This window comes from Sander vitreus, chromosome 15 (genome assembly GCF_031162955.1).
Source record: "Sander vitreus isolate 19-12246 chromosome 15, sanVit1, whole genome shotgun sequence".
Lineage (NCBI taxonomy): Eukaryota > Metazoa > Chordata > Actinopteri > Perciformes > Percidae > Sander > Sander vitreus.
The window spans coordinates 19,935,088-19,959,897 of NC_135869.1; the positions used below are offsets into that span (position 1 = coordinate 19,935,088).

A 24,810-nucleotide genomic window follows, 5' to 3' on the forward strand; every position below is an offset into this window, starting at 1 on the left:
TCAGTGCGCTCAGATGACGTACAAGGAGTGCGACTCGGGTATCAACATGCGGGATGGATGTGTTGACTTCAGGCAACGTGTGAAGTGAGAAATAAGTAATTTACATCACCAAAGCTACCTAAATATTTAAGTTTGGGTATTTTACGTGAGCAAGATGGCAAATACCAACCTTCAATTCAAAACAAAGTAAGTTTTTGACATATTGCACGTGCAGGCTGCTACCCTAGCTGGCTAACACTAGGTTGGGTAGCTAGGGTAACCTTTTTTGGCTAAAGTGTCAGTTAAAGTTGGGCCAGCTAACAGTTATATTTATGTTATGCCCTTACAGTTATGTTGTCGAAAGCAAGATTGAACCTTTTTACAAAGGAGGAAAAGTCCAGGTGAGTTTCCTGCCTTGTGTTTTGTGTCTGAAGTGTCTGTTGCTGAAATCAGTGTACATTGACGTTACATGTTGTAACGTTACCAGCCTTAAATTATCTTAAAGGACTTTAGTGACTTAATATTGCACTTCCATAAAGGTGGGGACCTACAAGTGACATGATGACCTTTAATTCCTAGGATGGAACTACCTGGCCCTTGAACCTCTCTGTCTGTCTGTTTTCCAGATCAGCAAAGATGAAAAGTACATATTTTGCACTTGTGGATCTCGTGTCAACGTTTTGGAGATAAGCACAGGGAAGATCGTCCACAGTGTGGAGCATGTGAGTACAGAATGAGTTATCAGAGCTAAAACAAATTGATAAGTTGATCAACTGAAAGTTAAGCAACATTTAATTGAATTCCATTTTATTGATAACAATTTAAGGGATTTAGTAAACTAAGTATGTTAAACATTTTCTGGTTACAGCTTCCCAAATGTGAAGATTTGCTGCAAATTGTTTCACTGTAACTTGAATATCTTGGTGTTTTGGACTGTTAATTGGAAAATCCTGATAATCTATTTTGTTTTTTCATAATTATGTAATTGCAGGATGATCAAGAGGACATTACATCTTTCACACTCAGCTGTGATGATGAGGTAAAGCACATCTCAAGCGCCTGTCATTACTTTAGTCATGCTGTGAATTTGGATGTTTTTCACTGTATGTTCTTCTATAAGCCTGTAAAAAGAGTATTCAGTGTGTGTGTGTGTGTGTGTGTGTGTGTCTCTGCTCTGTTTCCCACCACAGATGCTGGTTACAGCTAGTAGAGCTCTGCTGCTAAAGCAGTGGGACTGGAGGCAAGCTCAGTGTACTCGCTCCTGGAGGGCTATTCATACTGTTCCTGTAGCCAGTATGACCTTTGACTCTACTTCTACACTCCTGGCAACAGGTCAGCAGTTAATGACAACAAGTTTTGTCTTTGGTGTCACATGTTTCTGCCTGATCTCTGCTACATACGCATTGTACAGTTTTCAGAGTGTTCTTCTTGTTGTCTTGCAGGTGGCTGTGATGGCACTATAAAGCTTTGGGATGTGGTGAAGCAGTACTGCACCCACAACCTTAAAGGCTCATCTGGAGTTGTGCAGTAAGTTCAGATATTAATGAACAAGAAATGCTTTGAATAATACCCCCCCCCACACACACACACACACACACACACACACACACACACATTACTTTGAGATGCATGCATACATGTTTTTATACAAATCTTTTTTTCTCATTTAAAAAAAAAGAAGCCAAAGTTCCAGAGTTAAAATGGCAATACTGCTAACTTTGCCCTGATGAAATAGTCTAAAATTGGCAAAAGTGTGATTTAAATCAAAAGCTTTTTGATAAATGAATAGGGTACACAAGATTACATGACTAGACATCAGACGTCAAATCTCTGGACCTGACATTTGTTGATACAGTGTCCTACGAATACATTTCAGGCGGTACTAAAAACATATGGAGGTTCAGTACCCATTCCGTTTTCTGTAGTCAGCCTTAGTGAAGTAAGGAAATACCAGAGCATTAAATTGCTCAGAATTGCTTTAAGCATCATCAAAGAACTGTTGATTTTTATCTGCCATAACTCTGAATCATTAACTAATAGAATTTGAGCGATGTACTTTGTTTGCTGGTGTTGAAGGCCAGTAAAATCACATTTTCATATATTCCAATACTGGGTGTTTTTAAAGTTAGTGTCTTTTGATGTTTCTTTAATAATATATAGTAAAAGTATACATTTTTGTAGCGGAGTATCTATAAACGGAAAAGTCATAGAAAGTTATAGATTTTAGGTTAAGTGAAAGATGCTGATTGTATACCTAAATAACTAAGATCAGTAACCAAACTCTGTGTATCTTGGCAGCCTGGTCCAGTTCCATCCAGACATCAGCAGGCTGCAGCTCTTCTCCTCCTCTCTAGACTGTGGCATTCGGCTGTGGGACCTGCGCTCCAGCCGGTGTGTGTGTGTGCTGCAGAGCCACTACAGCGCTGTCACCTCGCTCAGCTTCAGCCCCGATGGTGGCACCATGGTCAGGTACCGTATACTCAGCCACTCAATGGATGGGCTGTTATTGACAACATTTTAGGTGTTTGAGCTTCTAATGCTGAGTTTTTTACACATTTCTTCTTCTTGCTATATTTGTGTGCCAACCTGCATTTGTAGTTCTGGCAGGGACAAGATCTGTACAGTGTGGGACCTGGAGACTCGGAAAGCCAAGAGAACTGTGCCAGTCTACGAGGTAAGACTGTAAACTGGAGGATATTCATTCTTTGCATATACCAATGTTTCATTTGATTAACAAAGAATACAAAAACTTTTTATACTCTTCATCTTGGAAAATTACTGTGTGTGTGTGTGTGTGTGTGTGTGTGTGTGTGTGTGTGTGTAGGCTGTGGAGGGTGTTGTGCTGCTGCCTGAGGATAAGGACTTGTCTGAGATTGGAGTGAAGAGCAAAGACTTGCATTTCATCACTGCTGGAAGCAAAGGTTCACATCTTGAATCGTCCCAAATCGATAATCTGTGTTGCCGCGCCTGAGCTGTCAGCTTTTGTGTGACAGCAATTCCTCAGAGCTTTTCTTTAAACGTCTCTGTCTCTCACCTCTTCTCCCTTCCTTACCTGTAGGTGTATTGCGAGTATGGGAGGCCAGCACAGCGCGTTGTGTCTACACCCAGACCCTCCCCTCCCCCCTCACCGCTGTCTCTGAGGTGGAGGAGGAGAGGGATGACGACCCCCGCAGTCTTACGTTTCTCCTTCATCTCCCCGCCTCCTCCAGACTGGCCACAGTCACAGCAGAGCACAACATTGTGCTCTACCAGCTGCCTGGTCTCACCACACAGCAGCAGGTGGGTACTGATGTTGAGGTTGATTTTTATTTTTATTTTTATTTTTTGTTAATTTTGAACGTCAAAATAGCCTCCAGTCATCCAGAGCTTCTGTTATTGTTATTATTTATACATAAAGGACACTTTTCCTCCGTTGCTCTAACTGTGCGCCCTCTCACAGTTTGTGGGATACAATGACGAAGTGCTGGACGTGAAGTTTCTGGGTAAAGGGGACAGCCACATCGTGGTGGCCACCAACAGCTGCCAACTGAAGGTGTTTGAGCTGCTCACCAACAGCTGCCAGATCCTCTATGGACACACAGGTCAGTCACCAGCAGAGGGCAGCGTGTGTGTAAGCCTATACCTAGACGTGAAATGCATTGCAGTTTTTATATTTGTTTACAAATTGCTAAAAAAGCAAAAGATGTGTAATCAATATTTTTTTCTTAATTTGATTCATTTATCTGTGTCAATGGTTCTGTGTCAGACACTGTAATAACTATTAATATAGGTAAAACAGGCATTCTTCAGTCTATTTTTGCAATACTTCTGTAGTTTCTAAAAGCTGCAGTAGCTCTTACATGACTTGGAGAAACCTGGGTGACTGGGACTGAAAATCTCACTACAATTATAGATATATTGCCACACTGGCCATAATGACCAGTCTTAAGAAAAGTAAATGTGTGTTTGTATAACAAGGCTGACTGATTGATAATATCAAATAAATAATAATAATAATAATAATAATAATAATAACCTTTTATTGGTAGAGAACGTAACTGTAACAAACTTGCTAAGTTCTTTACTCAAAATAGCAAATTCAACTCAAAAGACACTCAAAATAATTTAAGAAAAGACAATTTTTTTTATTAAACTCATATAAATCTTTAATAACACAGCACAGCAAAACTTGAGAGTAGAAGCTCTATAAATCATGGCAGGATTAAAGCCATCATTAGAGGAACCAGAACCCTAGGAATTCAGTGGGTGGGGCCGGTGTTAAAAAGTAACCGGTTAGAGAGATGATTATCTACTCTGACATTCACAGCTATTTTTTATGTGTTTATTGTCCACAGATACTGTCCTCTCATTGGACGTGTTCAAAAAGGGTTTTCTCTTTGCGAGCTGTGCGAAGGTGAGCACACATCTGTGCAACTTCCATCAACACTGCACACATTGAATAGAAACTAAGGAAACAGTAATTGTGCACAAACTCTGTTAAGGCATCCTGCAAATGCATGCTTTCACAAACCCACAAACCTCAATGCACATGGGCTATTCTACAAATAGAGACGCTTTTTAAGCCAACAATAACATTTGCGTCTTGTGTCTTTGTCTTTAGGACAGGTCAGTGCGTGTGTGGCAGATGGATAGTGACAGTGGACAGGTGCACTGTGTGGCTCAAGGCTCCAACCACGCTAACGCTGTGGGCTCCATCACCTGCTCCAGGTAACATTCCTGCAGTCAAACGTGTGTTTCTTGTCACATGTACCAACACAGGCAAAGAGTTAGATGGTAAAAATGGTTGTAAATAAAAAGAAATCAATGAGTCTGTGTGGTGGTAATGATTCTCCATCTTTGTGTCCAGAATGAAAGCATCTTTTGTAGTGTCTGGCAGTCAGGACTGTACTGTGAAGGTGTGGGATCTACCAGCAGACTTATCTACGACAGGGGCGGACGTACATCAGCTGACCCCCCGCGCCACAGAGAAGGCACACGATAAGGTACTGGCACTCCACATTTCTGGAAGAAGAAAAATCCTGCAACAATTAGTATGATAGCTTGCATAGTGTAGAAGACAAGTTACAGAACAGTTTAGAGCTAAACTTCCTGCAAAATATTATTTCTAATGCATTTAATCCTTCATTAGATACCATGTGATAAAACAATTAAGAGTGGGTTGCATGATATGTTCCCCAAAACCATCCAGTGGGCTTTTACATGATCACATTAAAAAAACAGCCACACTTTTAGTCAGCTGCAAATGAAAACCAATTCCTGAGATAGTAAGTAAGTGCACTAACAAGATGTGTGAGGGTGTGTCTACAAATTTGAAGGACAGGAAAAACTTTTGAAATGAGATTGCTGTTAAGTGGTTAAGGTTTGTGCATTCTTGTAGCCGTTTAAGAACAAAAGCTCAGAAGTGACCGATTATCGGCCCTGACCGATTATCGGGCCGTGTTTTGGCAGTTTGCCTATTATCTGTATCAGCATTTTATTTGCCTGATAACCGATTAAGTTAATTAATTAAAAGGTGTGGTATTTTGGCTGCGCTACATCTCTGTGTCTTTCCCTTTGCTTCGGTTTCACTCACCACTGAGTCTGAAGATCTTAATTTTAAGTTAAAGATTTTCATTTTCACTGTAAATACATATCACTTCCAAATATCGGTTATCGATTTCATTAACTACTAATAATCGGTATAGGCCTTGAAAAACCAGTATCGGTTGATCCCTACAAAGAATTGGATGGTCCATCCTTGCATCATTGACAGCTTCTCTGTATTTTGAAGAAAGGTTATTGACACGTCACGCCAATGTCATAAAGTCTTACTGCCTGCTCTGCGTTCTGATAGCTCAGCTAAGCTCTGTCCGGGGAATAGTTGTCTGAGCATTTGGACTGATGCAGGGAGATAAAGGACTCTGGAATGAGGATGCACAGCACTCACAGTTCAAATGTCTCGGTAGACTGACCACTTCTAGAAACTGTTATCCAGTATTGTAGTTTCAGTTATAGTCTGTAGTTCTATGCTTTCCTCCCACTGCACTGCTGCACAACATACAACATACTTTACTTGTCTGAAACCTGTAATGCAAATGCCCACGTGGTTAAAACCCAGTGAGGATTTGTTGCTTTTCCTTGCCTTAAATTACAGTAAACTGAATCATTTTGAGGTTTGTGGATTTGTGGTTTGTGGTTAGTCAGACAAAAGACATTTAAAGGTGTCACTTTGAGCTCTGGGTAAGTGTGATGGGAAATTTCTCACTATTTTCATGCGTTTTATAAAACAAACAATAAATGGATTGCAAGAAAAAATGCAGTTAGAAAGTTAGAAATGAGTTCCCCCTAATCCATCTGTAAGAGAACACTTCTGCTTAAACAATAATAATAAACTAAGCATATACTATATAATGGTATATACCGTCATAAAGGGAAGTCAAATTTCAACACCATAAATTCCTGTTCGACGTACACATTCCTGACTCAGGATGTAAGACACACCAATCGACAATCTGTCAATCGGCAGCATCTGTCCTATCCTTTGTTGTCATGGAAAACGTCCAGGAAACACATATGACGTCTTGCCTTGGATGTGACGACGAATATTGGGTGACTTTACTGTGTAGAATTCATAGGAAATTAAATGTTTTTATCCACCGTTTTTACAGCCGCTCCTTTGACAGCATTCTGCTTTTAAACGTCATCGACTCAAGACAAGCGTGTTACAGTTAAAGAGACCCCTTCAAGCGGGTGGCCCTGTTGTAACGGAGATGCTAAGCCCTACTGTACTGGGCTGACATGTCAAACCAAGTCAAGCCTGCCCATGTGTATGGAGAAGGGGCTATACTGTAAGATGTAAATCCCAAAAGTGAGGTGCCACTGGAGGCAGTCTAGTGAGAGGAATTCAGAGAATCTCTTGAAAGAAATGCAATTTTATGCATTCACATTTTTTTCTGTCCAACACCCTCTTTTTTTTTTTTTTTTTCTTTTCCATCTCGTTTCTCAGCACCGTTTCTTTGTCAAATAAAATAAAATTCCTTCTTCAAACTTACATTTACTAAAATCTCATAAACTTGAAAAGTGATCCCTCACTTCCTTATCTCCCTCCCTCCAGGATGTCAACAGTGTGGCAGTGTCACCCAATGACAAACTGCTGGCTTCAGGCTCCCAGGACCGCACGGCCAAGTTGTGGTCGCTGGCGGGGGAGGGGAACGTGGGCCTGCTGGGGGTGTTTAGGGGCCACCGTCGCGGCGTCTGGGCCGTCTGTTTCTCTCCTGTCGACCAGGTGCTGGCCACGTCCTCCGCAGACGGCGCCACCAAACTGTGGAGCCTGCAAGACTTCAGCTGTCTGAAGGTGGGCCCCGATGGATAAGTGTGCATGTGTCATATAAAGTGAATGCAGACATAAATTGTGTATGTACAGTAAGTTCCCTACCTTATCAGTGTCCATTTTCACACTGACAGGTTATGACATCATATCTCTCACTGTGGTGTGAGACTAGAGCTATATATGGCATAAGTGTTGTCTTTTCCTGGTTTTAAAGGCTGCATTACAGTAAAGTTATGTCATTTTCTGAACTTACCAGACTGTTGTAACTGTTTTATTATTTGCCTTTACCCACTTAGTCATTATATCCACATTACTGATGATTATTTATCAAAAATCTCATTGTGTGAATATTTTGTGAAGGACCAATAGGCAATACTACAATATCGTTGCGGTATCGAGATATTTGGTGAAAGATATCGTGATATTTGATTTTCTCCATATCGCCCAGCCCTATGTTAGACCTGAGTAATTATGATAACACAGACTTGTTTGTCAAAGTTTAATATGAGTGAGTGAGAATTATTATATTTTTTTTTTTTTTCCAGAATTGTGGGAAAAAAGTTGTGGCTGGAAAGCAAAAATTATATGATTGTTTGTTTTGTTCTTATTTTTTCAAGACATTCGAGGGTCACGATGCATCGGTTTTGAAGGTCATCTTTGTGAGCCGAGGCACTCAGCTGCTCACCAGGTAACCCCACCTACCACTCATGCAAAGCTTTTCTCCATAAAAGTAAATTTTTTAATGTTATCTCTTTTTCCTTCATTTTTGATTGCATAACAATATGCAGAGGCAATTGAATCGAAAACTAGCTGTAGGCTGAAGTGGCCTATTTATAACCAATGGAAGAAATCAAAGCAATTTTCTGTTTTGGTGTTGATGATGTTGAATGTCGACAACAAACTTTTAGAAAATGATAATAAATCACCAGTGTGGTAGGAAAACCCTTGACACATACAAACAATGGCTGTGTCGCATTTTCATACTTATCTTTATATAACATTTTTTATAGTATACTGTTATTAAAGTTGGTATACAAGAAATCAACATACCTTACTGTTTTATACAAACAGGAAATTAGAAAAGACAGTCAAACTGTGATTATTATTATTATTATTATTATTATTATGACGCCACTGCCAATTAAACTCTTCTGAACGAAGAGACAGTAAAATAGTTTCTGGAGCTGTTTCAGTACCAGGCATTCACAATGATTTGTTAGTCTGCATGCTGACTGTTTTGCGTAAAGGGCTGCAACCAATGCTTAGTTTCAGTATTGATTAATACGCCAATTATATTTTCGATTAATTGATAATTCGTACAGTCTGTAAATTGTCGGAAAATAGTGAAAGATGCCTGTCAGAAGTTCTGAGCCCAAGATAACTTTTTCAAATGCCTTGTTTTGTCAAACTTACAGTCTAAAAGCAAACAATATTCGGTTTAAAATGACATAAAACACAGAAAAGCAGCAATGTTCACATTTGAGAGGCTTGAATCACAGAATATTTGCCATTTTTGCTTCATTAAACAACTAACGATGATTTGATATAATATCAAAATATTTGCAGACCATTTTTCTGTCGAACAGCTAATCAATTAATTGTCTCTGTCCCTTTTTGAGAATACTTTATTTTGCTACTTTTCCAGTGTGAACACACAACACACTCATTAGAATAAGCATGTAGTTTAGATTCGGGACAGTTTGTGTTTCCAAATGTATCTGCGTTATTGTGGATCCACCTGCTTCTGTCTCTCTGCATGTCGGGCCATGTAGCATGTTTAAATAAAATGCTTACTGTTGACACAGTTGTGACTCAACTCTTCCAACTGATGCTCTGTCCTTAGTGGCTCAGATGGCTTAGTAAAGCTGTGGACCATAAAGACCAACGAGTGTGTAAAGACGCTGGACGCCCACCAGGACAAAGTGTGGGGTCTCCATGTCAGCCGCAAAGACGACAAGGTGGTGACTGGTTCAGCAGACTCTAACATCACCGTGTGGGTGGTAAGTGTGATTTGACTCATAGTCACCTGTTAAACAGAGAGTAGAGCTGGATCGGTTAGCAATCAAACTTCTATAAACTTCAGATAGAATTGAAAAGTATTGATTGCCAGATTAAGAAAAGCAAAGAGTTTTTCCTGTCTTGCTATTAGTGTTATATAAATATAAAATATAGTAAATATAGTATAGTATCTTATCTAGTTGGTTGTTTTTAGTTGACCTTGCTCTCTAATGGCGTTTTTCCATTACATGGTATCTGCTTGACTTGCCTCGACTCCACTCGCCTTTTTTGGTTTTCCATTATGAAAAAAAGTCCCTGGTACCTGCTAACAGGTACTTTTTTTAGTATCACCTCCGTCGAGGTTCCAAGCGGGCTGAGGCGATACCAAAAGGTGACGTGAAATCTCTGCAGACTACTGATTGGTCGGAGAGAATCGTCACTAATCACTGGGTCATCGTTGCTAGCGTCAGACTGGGGTGTCCTGAACAAACCCGCCATTTTGAAATAGTCTTTTGGCTGTGGCAACAGCTACATGCCGGGAATCAAAAACAACACACCTTTGACGTTCTTCTCCAAGCCGAGCAGAGCTGGTACTAGCCGTGGATAAGCGCCATAACTGACCCCTCTGTTCTCTCGGGGAAAATAGGAATTTTCCCTGCAGGGATCAACATATGACCACAATTTTCTTTTGTCCGCTGCTAGGATGTGACTGAAGTAGAGCTGGCAGAGGAGCAGGCCAAGCAGGAGGATCTGATACTCAAGTAAGCTACACACAACATTGGGCCCTATCTTGCACTCGGCGCAGCACAGAGCCCGACACAAGTGTCTTTGCTAGTTTAAGACCGACGCAGTTGTCAATTTCCCGTCCAGCGTCCACGTCGTTTAAATAGCAAATGCACCTGCGCCCATCTGTGTGCCAATGGGCGTGCTGGTCTTACAGGGAGGTGCATTCTTGGCATATTGCTATCTTGAGGCAGCGGGAAGTGATTGCGCCATTGACCAACAAAAACCTGGTCTGAAGTCAATAACACAGCATTTCATTGTTATTTTAACAGCGCATTAGTAAAATCTGCCTAGGCTCGTGCACAGCGCGCGCACACTATGCTTGTTACACACACAGGGACGCTCAGCAGCACACAAACATGCAAAAGATAAAAAATGTGAAATGGTATTATGATGTGATCTGCTCGCGTGCTTTCACTTCACGCACGAGCAGATCAGTTTCTTCTCCTGAACATCTCTCCTTCCTGCTTAGAAAATCCGCCATCATAATAGCAATGCGCCAAGGTACAAACACGCTTGGCTTATAAAGGGAATGGGAGATGACACTCTGATTGGTTTATTGCATGTTACGGCCAAAACACACCTATGATTAATTAAGACACTAAGTACAACCCTTTTGAACAATGCGCCTGGCGCACAGACCCTTTTTTCCGCCTTTTAAACAAGCAAAAGTGGATTCGTATACGCCCTAAATGCACCTGATCGTTAGATCATTAAAATAGTGCCCAGAGTCTTTTAGATATGAACAATTGATCAGATGTGTCATTCTGCCCTCCATCCTCCGACTGAAGTGGTGGACCAACAAAGTCTTGTTGTCTTTTTGTCAGAGATCCTGGAAGAATCACTCCCAGTCACTGTCGCCCAATGAATAAACAGAGACTGTGTTAGGGTAGGTCTTTGCTGGGTCACAGGTCAAGCCGGGCAAAGGTCAGGGCCGCATGTGTGTGTTTTCTTATAAGGAGGAGGGAATTTCAGGTCTCCCACAATTTGATTATTTAATTACGTGATTAAGTGTTTAATGAATCTACTGCATATGTTTGCTCACTGATGTGCCATGCACTCAGACATACAGTATGTGTTCATGTTTTACGCCAGCCTGGGTAACAAATAATTTATTGTCATACAAGATGTCTTAGAATAAAAGATGCTACACCTTATTATTGTAGTGAAATAGTTGATATAGTCAAGACATTTTGATGTGAAAAGCAGACGTTTGTGTATATTTCACTTAGTGTTTTTTTATGGGGAAAGTTTTACCAGAGCTGAAACCAAATTGAGGCACATCCCACTTTTACCTACAGTTAATGGGCTTTATGTATTCATCTGTCAATCCTTATGTGTTGGTATCCAGTTTCTATCCATAGTCAAGGAATATTGAGGATCTTTACACAAATATTTTTGCATGTGTCTCTGTATGAACATGTGTGTTTGTTGTGTCTGAAGGCAGCAGGAGTTGTCCAACCTGCTCCATGAGAAGAAGTACCTGAAGGCCCTGGGTCTCGCCATATCACTGGACCAGCCTCACACCGTGCTCACTGTGATCAAAGGTACTTTGTGCTAAAAACTCTTTTGGGTTGACCAGTGGACACTTAAGACCTGACGGGAAAGAGAGATAGGAAGCATCACCGCCTTAAACCGCGAGGCTACCTGGATGCTCCTATTCCACTTTGGCTATTCCAACATTTACTGATTTCTTGCATGTACAAAGTGTACACATGGTTTACACACGGTTTTCAAGTTATTCTGTAGTGTTTGTCCTGCATTATATCTCCTCTGTACACCTTCACCTTCATTGTTTGACCAGTGGTTGTTCATCAATCTGTCATCTCTCATCGTGGATGGCTGCTCATGTTTAAGAGTTGAGTCACCCGAGCATGCATACACAGCACACTATTACGCTATTTCAAATAAGCCTGTGAACATAAAAACAAAAAGCCACCTGGATTCCACAATGTTCGTGCTCTTTTGTCCCGTCCCAAGTTTCTGGGTCGCAGGTCGTTCATAATGTTACTCTAACTAGTCGTCTCGACAGCAAACATCACGTCAGTGTCACACACGCATGCCAACAACATTCATGCCAGACTGAGGCGAGTGTCTATCCAGCTGGTACGTTATCAGTCTTGTTGTGATACAAGATGGTATCACACCTAGTCATGCAAGAATATGAAGTTTCCAGGGTTGTAATCCTAAAATTGTTTATAATACAGTTTCCACACACCAGTGTTAATTATATAAATGGTATTATAAGTGATTATGTAATTAATAATTGGATTAATAATATAAGAATTATTACCTTTTTAAAAGGAAGCTGTTTCAGTGGCACCAGATGAGACTGTGCCATTACTACTCCGAAGGCATATTCTTCATGTTTCCTTTTCTGTGAAATAACACAGTGCGACATCACAAACTAAAGAACCAACAAATAGCTGCACACTTCTGCCCCTTCAAGAAATTCTTCTTTTATTCTACACGGACACAATTCATAATGTTTCAACCAAAAATGATGCGAGGACATCAAACCACAGTCACTATTACAAACATAACATAATTAAATGTACCTCCATGACATGTTGTTCTCTGTTGCTTCTAGCAATCCGTCAGGTGGAGAATAGCGGCGAGCTGTTGGAGAAGACGGTACTGAAACTCCGAGTGGATCAGAAAGGTAAAAGATCTGTAGTGTCTGTCAATCAGTCTTATGATGGAATACAGATTCGACAAGCAAACAAAATCTTCTAAAAGTAAAGAAGAAGAAATTAAGAAAGAGTAATAAAGTCTGTTTCTTAACTTCCTTCCCTTGTCCACCTTCAAAACTCCACACGCGACCCTGTTATGACTTAAACCCCACCCAGAGTCGCTCCTGCGCTACTGTGCTGTGTGGAACACCAACGCCAGAAACTGTCAGGATGCCCAGGCCGTCCTCCAGGTGCTCCTCACACACCTGCCGCCTGAGGAGATCCTGCAGTATCAGGGTGCCCGAACCCACCTCGAGGGACTCATTCCATACACAGGTCAGCTGTGTGTGTGTGTGTGTGTGTGTGTGTGTGTGTGTGTGTGTATTGTAAGATACACCTATTATGACTGTGTATTATGAACACAATGCCTCTCCCCACACCTTAAGACAATTAAAAGTAGATAATTTAAGAAACGAAACTAAATGGGACTAAATAATTGTGCTGGCATGCAGTTGATAAAATATAAAATACACTGATGATAAATAATAATGAAATTGAGATTGGAATCGAGGACACAAAGAGCATCATCTTAGTTGGCAAAAGCAATAACAAGTGTCAAAGAAATGTACACACAAACTATAAAGCTGGTTTGTTGACTGTTATTGGATGTACACAAAAGGGTTTAAAGAATGTGTTTAAAGACCGCTGTCATGTTGCAGTCACTGCACGGACTCTCCCACAAAGAAAATGACAAAGCTTTGGTTTTGCCTCCGTTGTTAGATGGATGTGTCGTGTAGAGTTGTTCAGATACCAATACCAGTATTTTTACACTTGAAAACCCCACCAATAATATATATTAGTGCTGTCAGTTAAACGCGTTATTAACGGCGTTAACGCAAACCCATTTTAATGGCGTCAGTTGTTTTATCGCGAGATTAACATTCTTTTTGGCCTAGCAAACTTTGTCGTTTTTTTCACATGCTGTTGCAACAACTAGTAACGTTAGAAAAACTACAACACCACACCGGATCTAGCTAGACCGGAAACAAAACAACAGGCACGCCGCACACACTTGTTTGGGCTTGCGAGCCGGCCAAAGAGTAGTAGGCTAACGTTACGTTTTGAGTGGATGGCGAGCGCGAGACGCCAAAATGGATGCCAATAAGATTCTAAATGGAAAGTTTACTTTTAAAAAGTTGCCAAATGGTTCCATTGACAAGACCAAAGTGATCTGTGTGTTTTGACTCTCCTGAACTGAGCTATCATCGCGCCACGTCCAGTCTGAAATACCACTTGAAGGCCAAGCAGACAGCTTATGCGAATTCTGCGCCCCCTCGTCAAAGCCAGGCCGATCCACTTTTCCATGTTAAGAGCATTAAAATGAGAAAAACTAATGGGACAAAAAGAAATCAAGGGACATTTAGAATAGATAAAAATGTGCGATTAATTGCGAGTTAACTATGACAATCGCAATTAAATATTTTAATCGTTTGACAGCACTAATATATATTTATTTATTTATTTACTTCTATTTTTACACACTGGTATCGGATCTGTATCAGCTGGAACATAAGTTCAGGTATTGGAATCTGTATCAGGAGGGGAAAAATGGTATCTGAACATCTCTAGTGTCATGATTGGGAGGCTCACAGTGACATACATTTAGAGCCAATGCAAGACTCTGGCAGTAGGGTTTTGACTGTAGCATGTGGTAAACTGGAGAAACAGAAAGAGGAGGTATTTGTTCAAGAGTGACTCCTTTCTTATCTTTGGGACAGTCTAAGTATAAACACAATGTACAAGATACAAAGAGTAAACTCTTGTTTATATAGGCAAAGTGGGTGTAAACATGACATTATTATATATGGAAGCAAGCTTAGGTTTCCTATTACCCATCTCACCATTGCTGGATCCCTCTAGCTGAAGCGGTTCCTAGTTAAAATTTGGGCTGAAATAATGTTAACTGTTCTTTCTCTCCCACAGAGAGACACATGCAGAGGATTGGCAATCTGCTGCAGGCGTCCATGTTTTTGAACTACATGTGGCAGAAGATGAGAGTGGCCGGAGCACCATCCAGGTGAGAGCCGTTAAAACAGCGCATGGGGCTACGTGGGTGGGTGGGTGATGTTTATGGTACCAGAGAGACAAGGAAATATGATCTAGGAAGTCCAGTTGGAGTAAAAGATGAATACTTTTAAAGGCTTATCATACACCAAAACCCTGTGCAGCGGTTTACAATACGATGAGACAGGTAATAGTAGAAAAACAAACTTCACATTACAAATTGATCTACAAGGAATGTGTGCTTCCATGTATGCGATTGCCCACCACAGCACCTTGCAATCAGTGTTGAGTTCAGCACCATTTTGGTCCTTCTCCTTAGTAACAAGATATTATGTGGGGATAACATGTCATAAGATAGATGTCTAACCGTTTCAGTCAAAGCCTCAAACAAAAACAGACTTGTTTCTATCATGCATGAATCCAGAAGAGAAAAAAGTGGCGGAGCAGCATTCTTAGCATTGAACCTGGCATGCTGCTACATTTTTCCTTTTCTGAATGAAGCCTTCACTGTTTACAAAAACTATTTTTACTGTCGGGCCATCCGAGTGCAGTGGAAGGTGAAACTGATACCGTACTGAACCGTTGCATCATAAGCCTTAAATGTAATATCACTTTCAGACCGAGGGCTCCACCAGGGTTGAACCAGAGTTGACTTTGTGTTTGAAAGGGTTAACCCATGTTGACCCACTCAACTTTGCGACCCAGGTCGAGAGGTGGGTTCGAAGCAGGTCGGACATGGTTCGATTTCAATATGAATTACACACAACCAACAACCGGGGCAGGACAAATGATGTCATTGGTTGGAAATGGGGGCGAACAGACGTCACAGGTCACCGCACACTTTGAAAAAAAAAAAAAAAAAAAAAAAACATTGATTTTGTCTAACTGTACTTTAGAACGTAAACGTATGAAAATACATTTGTATTACTCTTACACAGCTGCTCTCTCATGTTGTGGGAGTAAGTGATGCCGGAATCTTTCGTTTTGCCCCCGTTGATCGATGGATTTGTCGTACACTTTCTGGTAGTGTACAGCTGGACTGGTGTATGTGACAATGTTAGCTGTTCACTGAATATGACGTGTAAACCCCCCCGCATTTCCAGCACGTGAGTTAATTGGTATGCATTGCTCCCGGGTCGTATCTGAATTATCATGACCAGAGGCCTGTACTACGAATCAAGATCAACATGTCCTGGATTTCTTTCAGTTACCCGACTTCACCTAACTAAGCTGTGTCACGACGGTGGTTAACAACTAGTTCAGTCAACCCAGGGTTTCCCAATCCAGCGTTCACATAAAAGAGGCGGTGTTTGCACAGCACGACCAATTGCAAACATCTACCAGAGCTGCATATTTTACATAAGAAGAGCAAACTATATTTCTACATAAATATGAAGAACGCAGACACGGTTTTACAGGCAAAACGCAATACAGTCATTGCTTCCTAAAACAGGAAGGAAAGCTGGCAAAAAAATAAATGCGTAAATCACAATGCTTATCAATATCACTTCCCCATCAGTCAGGCACAAGGTCTGACCATAATTACACTTGTGCTTTCCATAAACTGTCGTTGCTTTAGCCTAGTATTTCAGTTGCAACCCTGGCAGTGGTAAGCGATCGTGAGAGCAAATAAAAAATATAAAAACATAATTCAAACTGATGTGCGCATTGGCAACACACAGCTCAAGAAGCCGACAAATAGCCTATACGTAATTCCCTCCGCTGAAAATCTATCTTTCATAAAAATATCCATCGGGGAATGTTAACGGTCGGTCTCTAAATGTTTATAACTATAAAACTTTTATTAGCGCACCTCTCTCTCTGTGCACCAAGCTCCACCGGATCTTCTAAGAACGGTGACGCTGTTATCAATCGAGTATTGATTGGTCAGTAGGCGGTGCTTTAACACCGGTGGATCTCTAATCTCCAACATAACCTGCTCCCGAGCAAGTTAGGTGTTCAGCATGAGTTACCACGGCGATTGAACCCGGTAACAAGTGATCCACCGTCGTGATACAGAAAACCCCGGGTTGAACCTGAAGTTACCCCGTTAACGCCAAATCTTGCTTCGTAGTACAGGCCTCAGGGATCAACCCGTGTTGACTGGCTTGGTTTGAATTGACAAAAGAAGGGTATGACACGGGTCAGATAACCCTGGTCTGACCCTGGTCATTGGTGTGAAAGAGGGATAAGAGATGTACAGTTGTGTTCAAAAATAATAGCAGTCCAACATCACTAACCTCATAAATAAATTTTTTTGGTAGAAGTGATATTTCTACATGGCAACACTTCAAGAAATTTTAAAACACAACGGCATTAACTTCTACCGGAAAAGGTAGGGCCTATCTAGCAGAGGACGGACCCTCCTGATTGGACAGATGGACTGTCTGTCTTTTAACAGGAAGGAGAGGTGAAAAACACAGAAACGTGCCTACTTTTAACAGAGAGACAGTCCGTCTGTCCAGTCAGGAGGGTCCCTCCTCTGCTAGATAGGCCCTACCTTTTCCGGTAGAAGTTAATGCCGTTGTGTTTTATGATTTGCTGTCGTGTTTTCCTATTTGCTGTCGTGTTTTCATATTTGCCGTCGTGTTTTATGATTTGCTGTCGTGTTTTCCTATTTGCTGTCGTGTTTTCATATTTGCTGTCGTGTTTTCATATTTGCCGTTGTGTTTTCATATTTACTGTCGTGTTTTCCTGTTTGCTGTCGTGTTTTCATGTTTGCTGTCGTGTTTTATGATTTATTGAAGTGTTTTCCTATTTGCCGTTGTGTTTTATGATTTGCTGTCGTGTTTTCCTATTTGCCGTTGTGTTTTATGATTTGCTGTCGTGTTTTCATATTTGCCGTTGTGTTTTATGATTTGCTGTTGCATTTTTCTATTTGCTGTTGTGATTTGCACTTCAGGGCCACCGTAGGCCGCAGACAGTTTGTCCGACGACCCCCATGCACTGAATTCAAGCCACAGTACACTGTGAAGACAGTAAAGCATGGTGGTGCAAAAATCATGTTATGGGGATGTTTCTCATACTGTGGTGTTGGGCCTATTTATCGCATACCAGGGATCATGGATCAGTTTCAATACATCAGAATACTTGAAGAGGTCATGTTGCCTTATGCTGAAGAGGAAATGCCTTTGAAATGGGTCTTTCAACAAGACAATGACCCAAAACACACCAGTAAGCGAGCAAAGTCTTTCCAGAAGGAAAGGTTCCAGATGAACAAGATTGATGTTATGGAGTGGCCAGCCCAATCCCCAGACCTCAATCCCATAGAAAACTTGTGGGGTGACATCAGAAATGCCGTTTCTGAGGCAAAACCCAGTAATGCAGAGGAATTGTGGAATGTAGTTCAATCGTCCTGGGCTGGAATACCTGTTCACAGGTGCCAGAAGTTGGTTGACTCCATGTAACACAGATGTGAAGCAGTTGTCACAAATAATGGTTATACAACTAAATATTAGTGCAGTGATTCAAAGTAAAGCAAACCCTTGAGACATTTTTCAGTTTATACAGTAAATGCTTGAGTTTGTAAAGAAAAATGCATATACTGCTATTTTTTTTAACAGCCTAATATTCCTTTTTCTTCACTTTCTGTAAAGGTATAACACAAACTTGATCAATTTTGGTCATGTTTTGATTTGGAATTTAATGTGCAGTGGTCCCAATGCATTGATATTATGGAATTAAAAGCTATTCTAAGGATTTTGAGCATTATTCACTTTTTTAAATCACACTGCTATTATTTTGAACACAACTGTATATCATGGATGATGCATGTTAGTGCAGAACTGGACATACAGTAATGTTTCGAAGGTTAGCATGTTGATTTGAAGCTTATGACCCTAATCCCTGTTGTTATGTCCTGTTTAGCATGGGCCAAGACGAAGAAATGGATACCACTCCTCTTGCACAGCCTTTCTTTATGATTGACAAGGAGAAAGGAATGGGCAGCAGCGATGATGAGAAGCGAGATGGAGATGACAGCGATGGGGGACAAGATGAAGATCCAAATTGCCCAGTTAAAGAAGCAGAGGAGGATGACGACGATGATGAGGTCAGTTCCACCAAGAAAGCCTCCGCTAACGGCAGGCGAGTAGAAAACGGTGAGAGCACCAAAACAAATGGCAACCACCACTCTGAAAGTGAGGAAAGCTCAGCAGAGGAAGCGCTGGAAGAAGAGGATCAAACAACGGTAAAGGTGAAATGTCTCCCTGTTTCTTCCACCCCACAATGCCAGACCTTTGCCAGCTGACAGGGATCTCCAAGCTGATAACCGATGACTCACTCCCTGAAAATGAAAAACCCAGGAGGGGTTATCTTATCTTGGACCCTTAGCTGGAGTGACGCACTGAATGATTGGCAGTGCAGGAAGAGACGGAGAGACAGGTGTGGAGTGATGATGAGGATGATGATAAAGATAATAGGCCTCTCTTTGCATTCCCGTGTCTTGTGACAGTTACTAAGTGCATCGGTTCATCTATTCAGAGTTTAAGAAGAAATTTGAAGAAACTTAACCATCCTAATTTCCTCAAAGTGGACGTTAGGGAAGAAAGGAGGAGAAACTGAAGGAAGACAGACCTGCATTAACAACCAGGCATTGAGCCAGGGTTATCCTCCCCCACTGCAGAAACCAGCACCCATTGTCTAGTTTTTCAATGTTGTGTAGTCCTGATCTACTGGCTCAACCACAACACAAAAGATTCTTTTCATAACCAGATTGTTTTTTATGTCATGACTACAAATGTTTATAAAATAAAAATCAGATCTTTGTGATTTAAAATTAGTGATGTACCATATTGTTAAGAAATTGCCCAAGTAGTCATTCACATGCTCCATGACTGCCTTTAGACTTAATTGTCTAGTGGAAACTGTTGGGTGTGTTAAGGTTTTGGCTTTTAGCTTAGTAAAGCTTGGGTGGGGCATGTCATCAAACACAGAAAGTTATGATTTTGGAATAAACCGTTGCACAAATGGTGCATTGAAATGCCAAACATTTCCAGGTCCCAGCTTCTCACTTGTAAGAATGTGCTGCCGTTCTTGTCCCAAAGTACATGACTTAAAACAAAAAAAGAAATCTTAAAACAAGACATTTGAAGATGACATCAAGTTCCCTAAAATTGTTTTATTTGTTCCCAGCTCTTCAGTAACGTGAATACACCCAACATGTACATGGTCAGACTCTGGTGTTCAGTGTTATACAGACATTCCACTCTTCAACTTGAATTTGCTTTAAACATGCTAGCAGGAAATAGACTGGTTTTTCAGACAAACATTTACTTTTACTACAGTCACAATAACAAATCCATCTCTCTCTGTGCACTCAGCACAGTCAAAACGCATATAAGGCACAACACAAGGTTTCCAGTATGGAAAATAAGTGATCATTCAAAACAGATTGTATAGACATGAGTTATATATACACTCATACTGAATGCCATTGTACATTTTCTGCATACTTGTTGGCAATCTCTCTTCAAAGATTATGCAAACAACATTAACGGGACCAAAAAAGTCCTGGCACAACAACCTTATTGCATCTGGTGCAATACCTCTTAATTATTTCATTATAACTAAACTATGCTGCAACTACAAAATAAAGCTAACATCAAGAGAAACTTCATTGACTTATCTCTGTTTGTGTGTGTGACAGGGCGCCTTTGTTTGCATTCTTGCGTGTGACAGTGGTACACCGGGTGAGGATCTCCTGGACCCGCGGTCTGGGTGGCACCTTGGGTGTTGTCGGGCCCTTGTAGAGGTTGGGATCAGAGACGCTGGGGATCATTATTTTCCCATGTGGGCCGCTTGTCGGATTAAGACGGTTGTTCGCCATGGTGGGGGGCGGAGGCGTGCGGCTGTAACGCAGCTGTTCCTCGTTGTAACTCTGGCTCAGGTTGAAGGACGAGGATTTTGCCCAGGAAGAATTGAGGTCATCGCTGCTGTCGCTGCTGTCGCTTCCCTCGCTTCCCTCGCTATGTGCTCTTAGGATAATGCCACGTTTCTCCTCTTCTCCGTCCATCGCCACCATGATTGTGGGCGGAGCGGTGCACTTTGCAGTCGTTGGTGAGGTGGCAACGTTTGTAGCAGGGGCAGCGTTTTTTCCTGCAGGCTGAGCAGGAGGATTTTCAGCATGGATCTCTAGAGTGTGTGATCTTTGCTGGCTGTATGGTTTGGCCGGGTGGGGTAAGGAAGACTTGGCGGGTGGAATTTGCAGCAGGTTTCCTTGTGAGTGGCTGAGCTGGTTGGACTGCTGTTCCAGGCTCGGGGAGAGGAATTGGGAGGAGGAGGAGGAGCAGCGGCGATCTTGGTGGTGGGCTGTCATGCGGATGTGAGGGTAGACATAGGGCTGCAGGTACATAGTGGGGATGTAACCTCCTTTACCATTATATCTGTTAAAAACAACAAAGTGGACAATGTAGGGCTGACATCTGAGTTTAAAGCATTGAGAATGTTTTTATGACAAGCTTGTCCTGGTAAATTAATCTATAATGACACTTGTATATTGTTTGAAAAAACGAAAGGGTTAAATACCTGATGAGCCACCAGCCGTTGTCAGACTTCTGCAGGACTTCCACCACTGTACCGATGGCCACGGTTATCTCGTCATCTTTGGTGGCTTTGTAGCCCTTGACTGCAGTGTACAGCATTCCTGAGAGTGAAAGAAATGACTTTAACTACTAAGGTCATTAAAAACTGCACTATGTACGCAAATGTGTTACATGTGGATAGTGTAATGTCTTGAGATTGGGTACAACTGAAACTATGCATGTACCTCTTTCAGAAGTCCCATCAATTTCCTCTTCATCCCCATCATCATCTAGCTTCTCCAGGTAGGGGGCAGGAAACCAGGCCATCCGCTTGTCTTCATTCTCCACAAGCCACCACCCTGAAGCAACACAAGCACACATTTAACAGGTCTCAGTATATTTGGGTCAATGAGGTCTATTTGAACCATTAACAGAACACTGAAGCTCGCTCACCTGCTTTGTCTTTGATGAGTACGTCTACTTTTTCATCCATGGCCACTTTGAAAGGTTTGTTCTTGATGTCTTTGGTCTCGTAAGTGGCCACACATCTGTATGTCTCTGTGATGAACGGCTGGGTCACGTTACCACCGCTGCCCTGTCCAGCATTGGCTCTGACCTCATCGTCTGTTGGCATGATCATGATGCTGAGGAGGACACACTCAGGTTAATTGAGAGATAAAATATGTAGGCTCCAGAAAAAGAAAAACAGCAGATATAGATGTAGAACAGGGTAGTGTACAGTTGTTATTCTGTTTAAAACAAATCTTGATAATGTTTCTACTAAATAATTTCTTTATTTTCATGCATATTTATTAGAGTCTGCTTTAAAAGGATAATTAAGGGATTTTTTCTCTTCTTCTTCCTGGGCATTATTTTCACAGTTTTTGTCACCATGACAATCTGAACTGCCACTGGCCACTTCGCTGTAGACTAGCTTTATGCAGCTTGACGTCTCTAATGCCAACTACTTTTACATTTATTTGAGCTCCAGGGCCCCAAAAGACTAAAGACATCCCTACACAAAATGATGGTATTTAAATCGCTATAAATATGTTTAGCCCACCTGTTCTTGGCGAACTCCGGATGCAGGTCCTGGTCTTTGGGATGGAAGAACTGGATGAGCTCTGCAGACTGGGAGACCCGCGGCTCGCAGCTCATAAGTTCATCACAATATTTCTGCAAGAACTTTAGGCGCACTAGTGACTTTGTAGGACCATTCCTCTGGCCGCCACGGATCACCTTTTTGTCTGAAAGCACACAGGGCGATTGAAGTCAGAATCCAAACAGCCTGTGTAACAGCACTTTGTGACTCATTAACTGCAGCTGTAAACTACGAACACTATACCTCGAAATCTGGGGATGGTTTTGTCGGATTTGTTCCTTTTACTTGCGGGTGGGAACGCCTTCTTCATTTGTTTCTGTCATACAGAAAAGAAGAAAAAAAAAAAGGACTTGTTTATAACCAACAACCACATCTGCAATATATGTGCAACATATAAATGAGCTACAGCAATTTAAACTCACGTGAAATTTCTTGAAATCCTGAAAAGTCCTGTAAACCACAATATCATTCTGGTCTGACCAAAGCACGGATGTCATGTAGGTCTGGAAAAGGAAAATGGAGATTTTAATCACACTGTTGAGAAGCGCAGATTTTTAATAAAGCACCTCTCTCCATGTGCGCTTACTTTGCTCTTCTCCTTGTGCATTACTCCAGTTATACGGACACTGATGGGATACCGCTGCGCCTCCATGATGAACCGACAGAGACCGAGTGTGTTGAATAGGCTATAGTTGTGATATTGCGCTGCGACAGAATTCTCTCAACCTCGCTCTGGTTTGTGGACTGAAGCAGAGATGCTCGGCAGGTGCTATTTATATTTTTTTCCGGCGCAGGTGTGGCGTCACGTAGACAATAGCACAATACATCCTCGTCACTTACAGGGAAGTCCAGCGTTTCTAAACTACTTGCAACCAATTATATAAGCAACTAGCCTACACGTAGGCTAATTATTTCCCAAAGTGGTTAAGCCTGTATTGTAGCCTAGTTTGGGATGGGTGTGAGAGGCAGCACGTTATGGTCACATTCCTTTCCATAGAAAACAGACAGTGGCTGTGTTGCCGTTGTCATACAGCGGTTCTCTTTAGTCATGGTAAAATTGACTCAGCTGGTTATTACATTCTGATGTAGAGATGTGAATGTGAATGTGGTACAGGTTCTTTCAGAATGTGTCTTCACAAAATCCCCTCTCATAAGCACCAGAGTGAGGCAATTCATTATTTTTTTCCCCTTCTATTTTAGCTCCCATCCAGTCATTTTATTCAGGCCAATCACATCACAAAAGTCAGTTCTTACTTAATTGGTGCTTCATTCTGTGTAGAAAACATTTCCCGCCTATAGCTAAACAATTTTGACGACAATACATAAAAACATGTTTCTGTTTATTTTGTATCATGGTGGAAGGATATTCCTACCTTCATAACACAATGTCAGTTAAAATTGCTTCACATAAGATGTAAAACATTAAATACACAATGAAGAGGAAAATAAAGAAAAGTAGAATGAAATGAAGTCGTCAAAAGAAAAAGGTGGTAAATGAATACATTTTCTATAAAGGAAAACATCAGCTGTCATTGTTTGAGTCCTTGGTATGTAGGAATTATGTTTCCTTTTCTCTTTCTTAGCTGCCGCACGTACACCAAACATCAGCCACATTTGTTGAACATGTACTCATTTGTTGATTTTTTTCTTCTTGAAGACACTTCACTGGTTAATCATCAGTTGGTAACAATGCAAAAGGAACTCCCACGAGGAAATGTTATTTTAAAATCGGTCTCCAAGCACCTAAAGAAAACCAAACCCTGCTGTAGGGGCCTTAACAAAAAGTATTAAGTATGAAGATAATAAAGGAATGGAGGTGACCAGCATTTTTGGAAATATATTCTTCTTTTAATGACATTTGGATGTCCATTTATGTGATGTGTGTGTGCAAGGTCAGGGAGAGGGGGCCATTTGTCCTTGATTTCTCACACCACTTGTTAGTTGATTTATTTATCAGCACCTACAAAGTTGGCCACACACTAGACCAGGGATCTTCAACAGGGGGTCTGGGGCCCTGAGGGGGTCCTCAGAGTCAATGCAGAGGGGCCTCCAAATTAGTTAATTTTTGAAAGTTTTTTCAAAAAGCAAAGTCTTAACATGAATCCCCCCCACTGAGGATAGGCTTACTGGCCTATAGGTAGTCACAAAGGTAGCCATCCACAGATAGTTTATGCCGAGGATATACTGTGCTACATCTGTAATTTAAAACATGGTTTATAAAATCATGCCAACAATTATAAGGCTATTTTAAAACCTTATATTCTATACAAAGAAAGTATGCATAAAGGCTTTAGGCTGCCCTACACGTTATTTTATATGCAATTTAATTGTATACAATATATGTAGTAGGGGGTCCCTGCTCCATCTCACTCAGTTAAGGGG

At 41.3% G+C, this 24,810-nt stretch overlaps 2 protein-coding genes across 2 annotated transcripts; one reads left to right on the forward strand and one right to left on the reverse strand.

The window, feature by feature from the left end:
- Positions 1–12: 12 nt before the first annotated feature.
- tbl3 (transducin beta like 3) lies at positions 13–20,417 on the forward strand. The gene is made up of 23 exons (XM_078270092.1): positions 13–186; positions 329–380; positions 606–701; positions 971–1,018; positions 1,170–1,311; positions 1,422–1,506; positions 2,278–2,448; positions 2,578–2,653; positions 2,804–2,900; positions 3,038–3,258; positions 3,419–3,560; positions 4,314–4,372; positions 4,580–4,686; positions 4,826–4,961; positions 7,073–7,312; positions 7,906–7,976; positions 9,132–9,288; positions 9,989–10,047; positions 11,513–11,616; positions 12,660–12,731; positions 12,919–13,077; positions 14,725–14,818; positions 18,673–20,417. Exons 1-23 carry the CDS (start codon positions 155–157, stop codon positions 19,052–19,054), a joined length of 2,802 nt encoding a protein of 933 aa, XP_078126218.1. The 5' UTR covers positions 13–154; the 3' UTR covers positions 19,055–20,417.
- Positions 19,905–23,227, reverse strand: noxo1a (NADPH oxidase organizer 1a). The gene is made up of 8 exons (XM_078270093.1): positions 23,015–23,227; positions 22,851–22,931; positions 22,672–22,744; positions 22,390–22,573; positions 21,780–21,970; positions 21,572–21,685; positions 21,331–21,448; positions 19,905–21,188 (listed from the first exon to the last, which is right to left on the reverse strand). The coding sequence occupies exons 1-8, from the start codon at positions 23,078–23,080 to the stop codon at positions 20,420–20,422; spliced, it is 1,596 nt and encodes a 531-aa protein (XP_078126219.1). The 5' UTR covers positions 23,081–23,227; the 3' UTR covers positions 19,905–20,419.
- Positions 23,228–24,810: the final 1,583 nt, after the last annotated feature.

Bases quoted from the DNA above. Each gene is read 5' to 3' on its own strand.
- tbl3 (XM_078270092.1), top strand. From the start codon at position 155: ATGGCAAATACCAACCTTCAATTCAAAACAAA. The intron at 3,561-4,313 runs GTCAGTCACCAG...TATTGTCCACAG, and splicing joins GATCCTCTATGGACACACAG to ATACTGTCCTCTCATTGGAC. The intron at 4,687-4,825 runs GTAACATTCCTG...CTTTGTGTCCAG, and splicing joins GGCTCCATCACCTGCTCCAG to AATGAAAGCATCTTTTGTAG.
- noxo1a (XM_078270093.1), bottom strand. From the start codon at position 23,080: ATGGAGGCGCAGCGGTATCCCATCAGTGTCCGTATAACTGGAGTAATG. The intron at 22,745-22,850 runs GTGAGTTTAAAT...TCTGTATGACAG, and splicing joins AGGATTTCAAGAAATTTCAC to AAACAAATGAAGAAGGCGTT. The intron at 21,449-21,571 runs GTACATGCATAG...TTTCACTCTCAG, and splicing joins TGATGGGACTTCTGAAAGAG to GAATGCTGTACACTGCAGTC.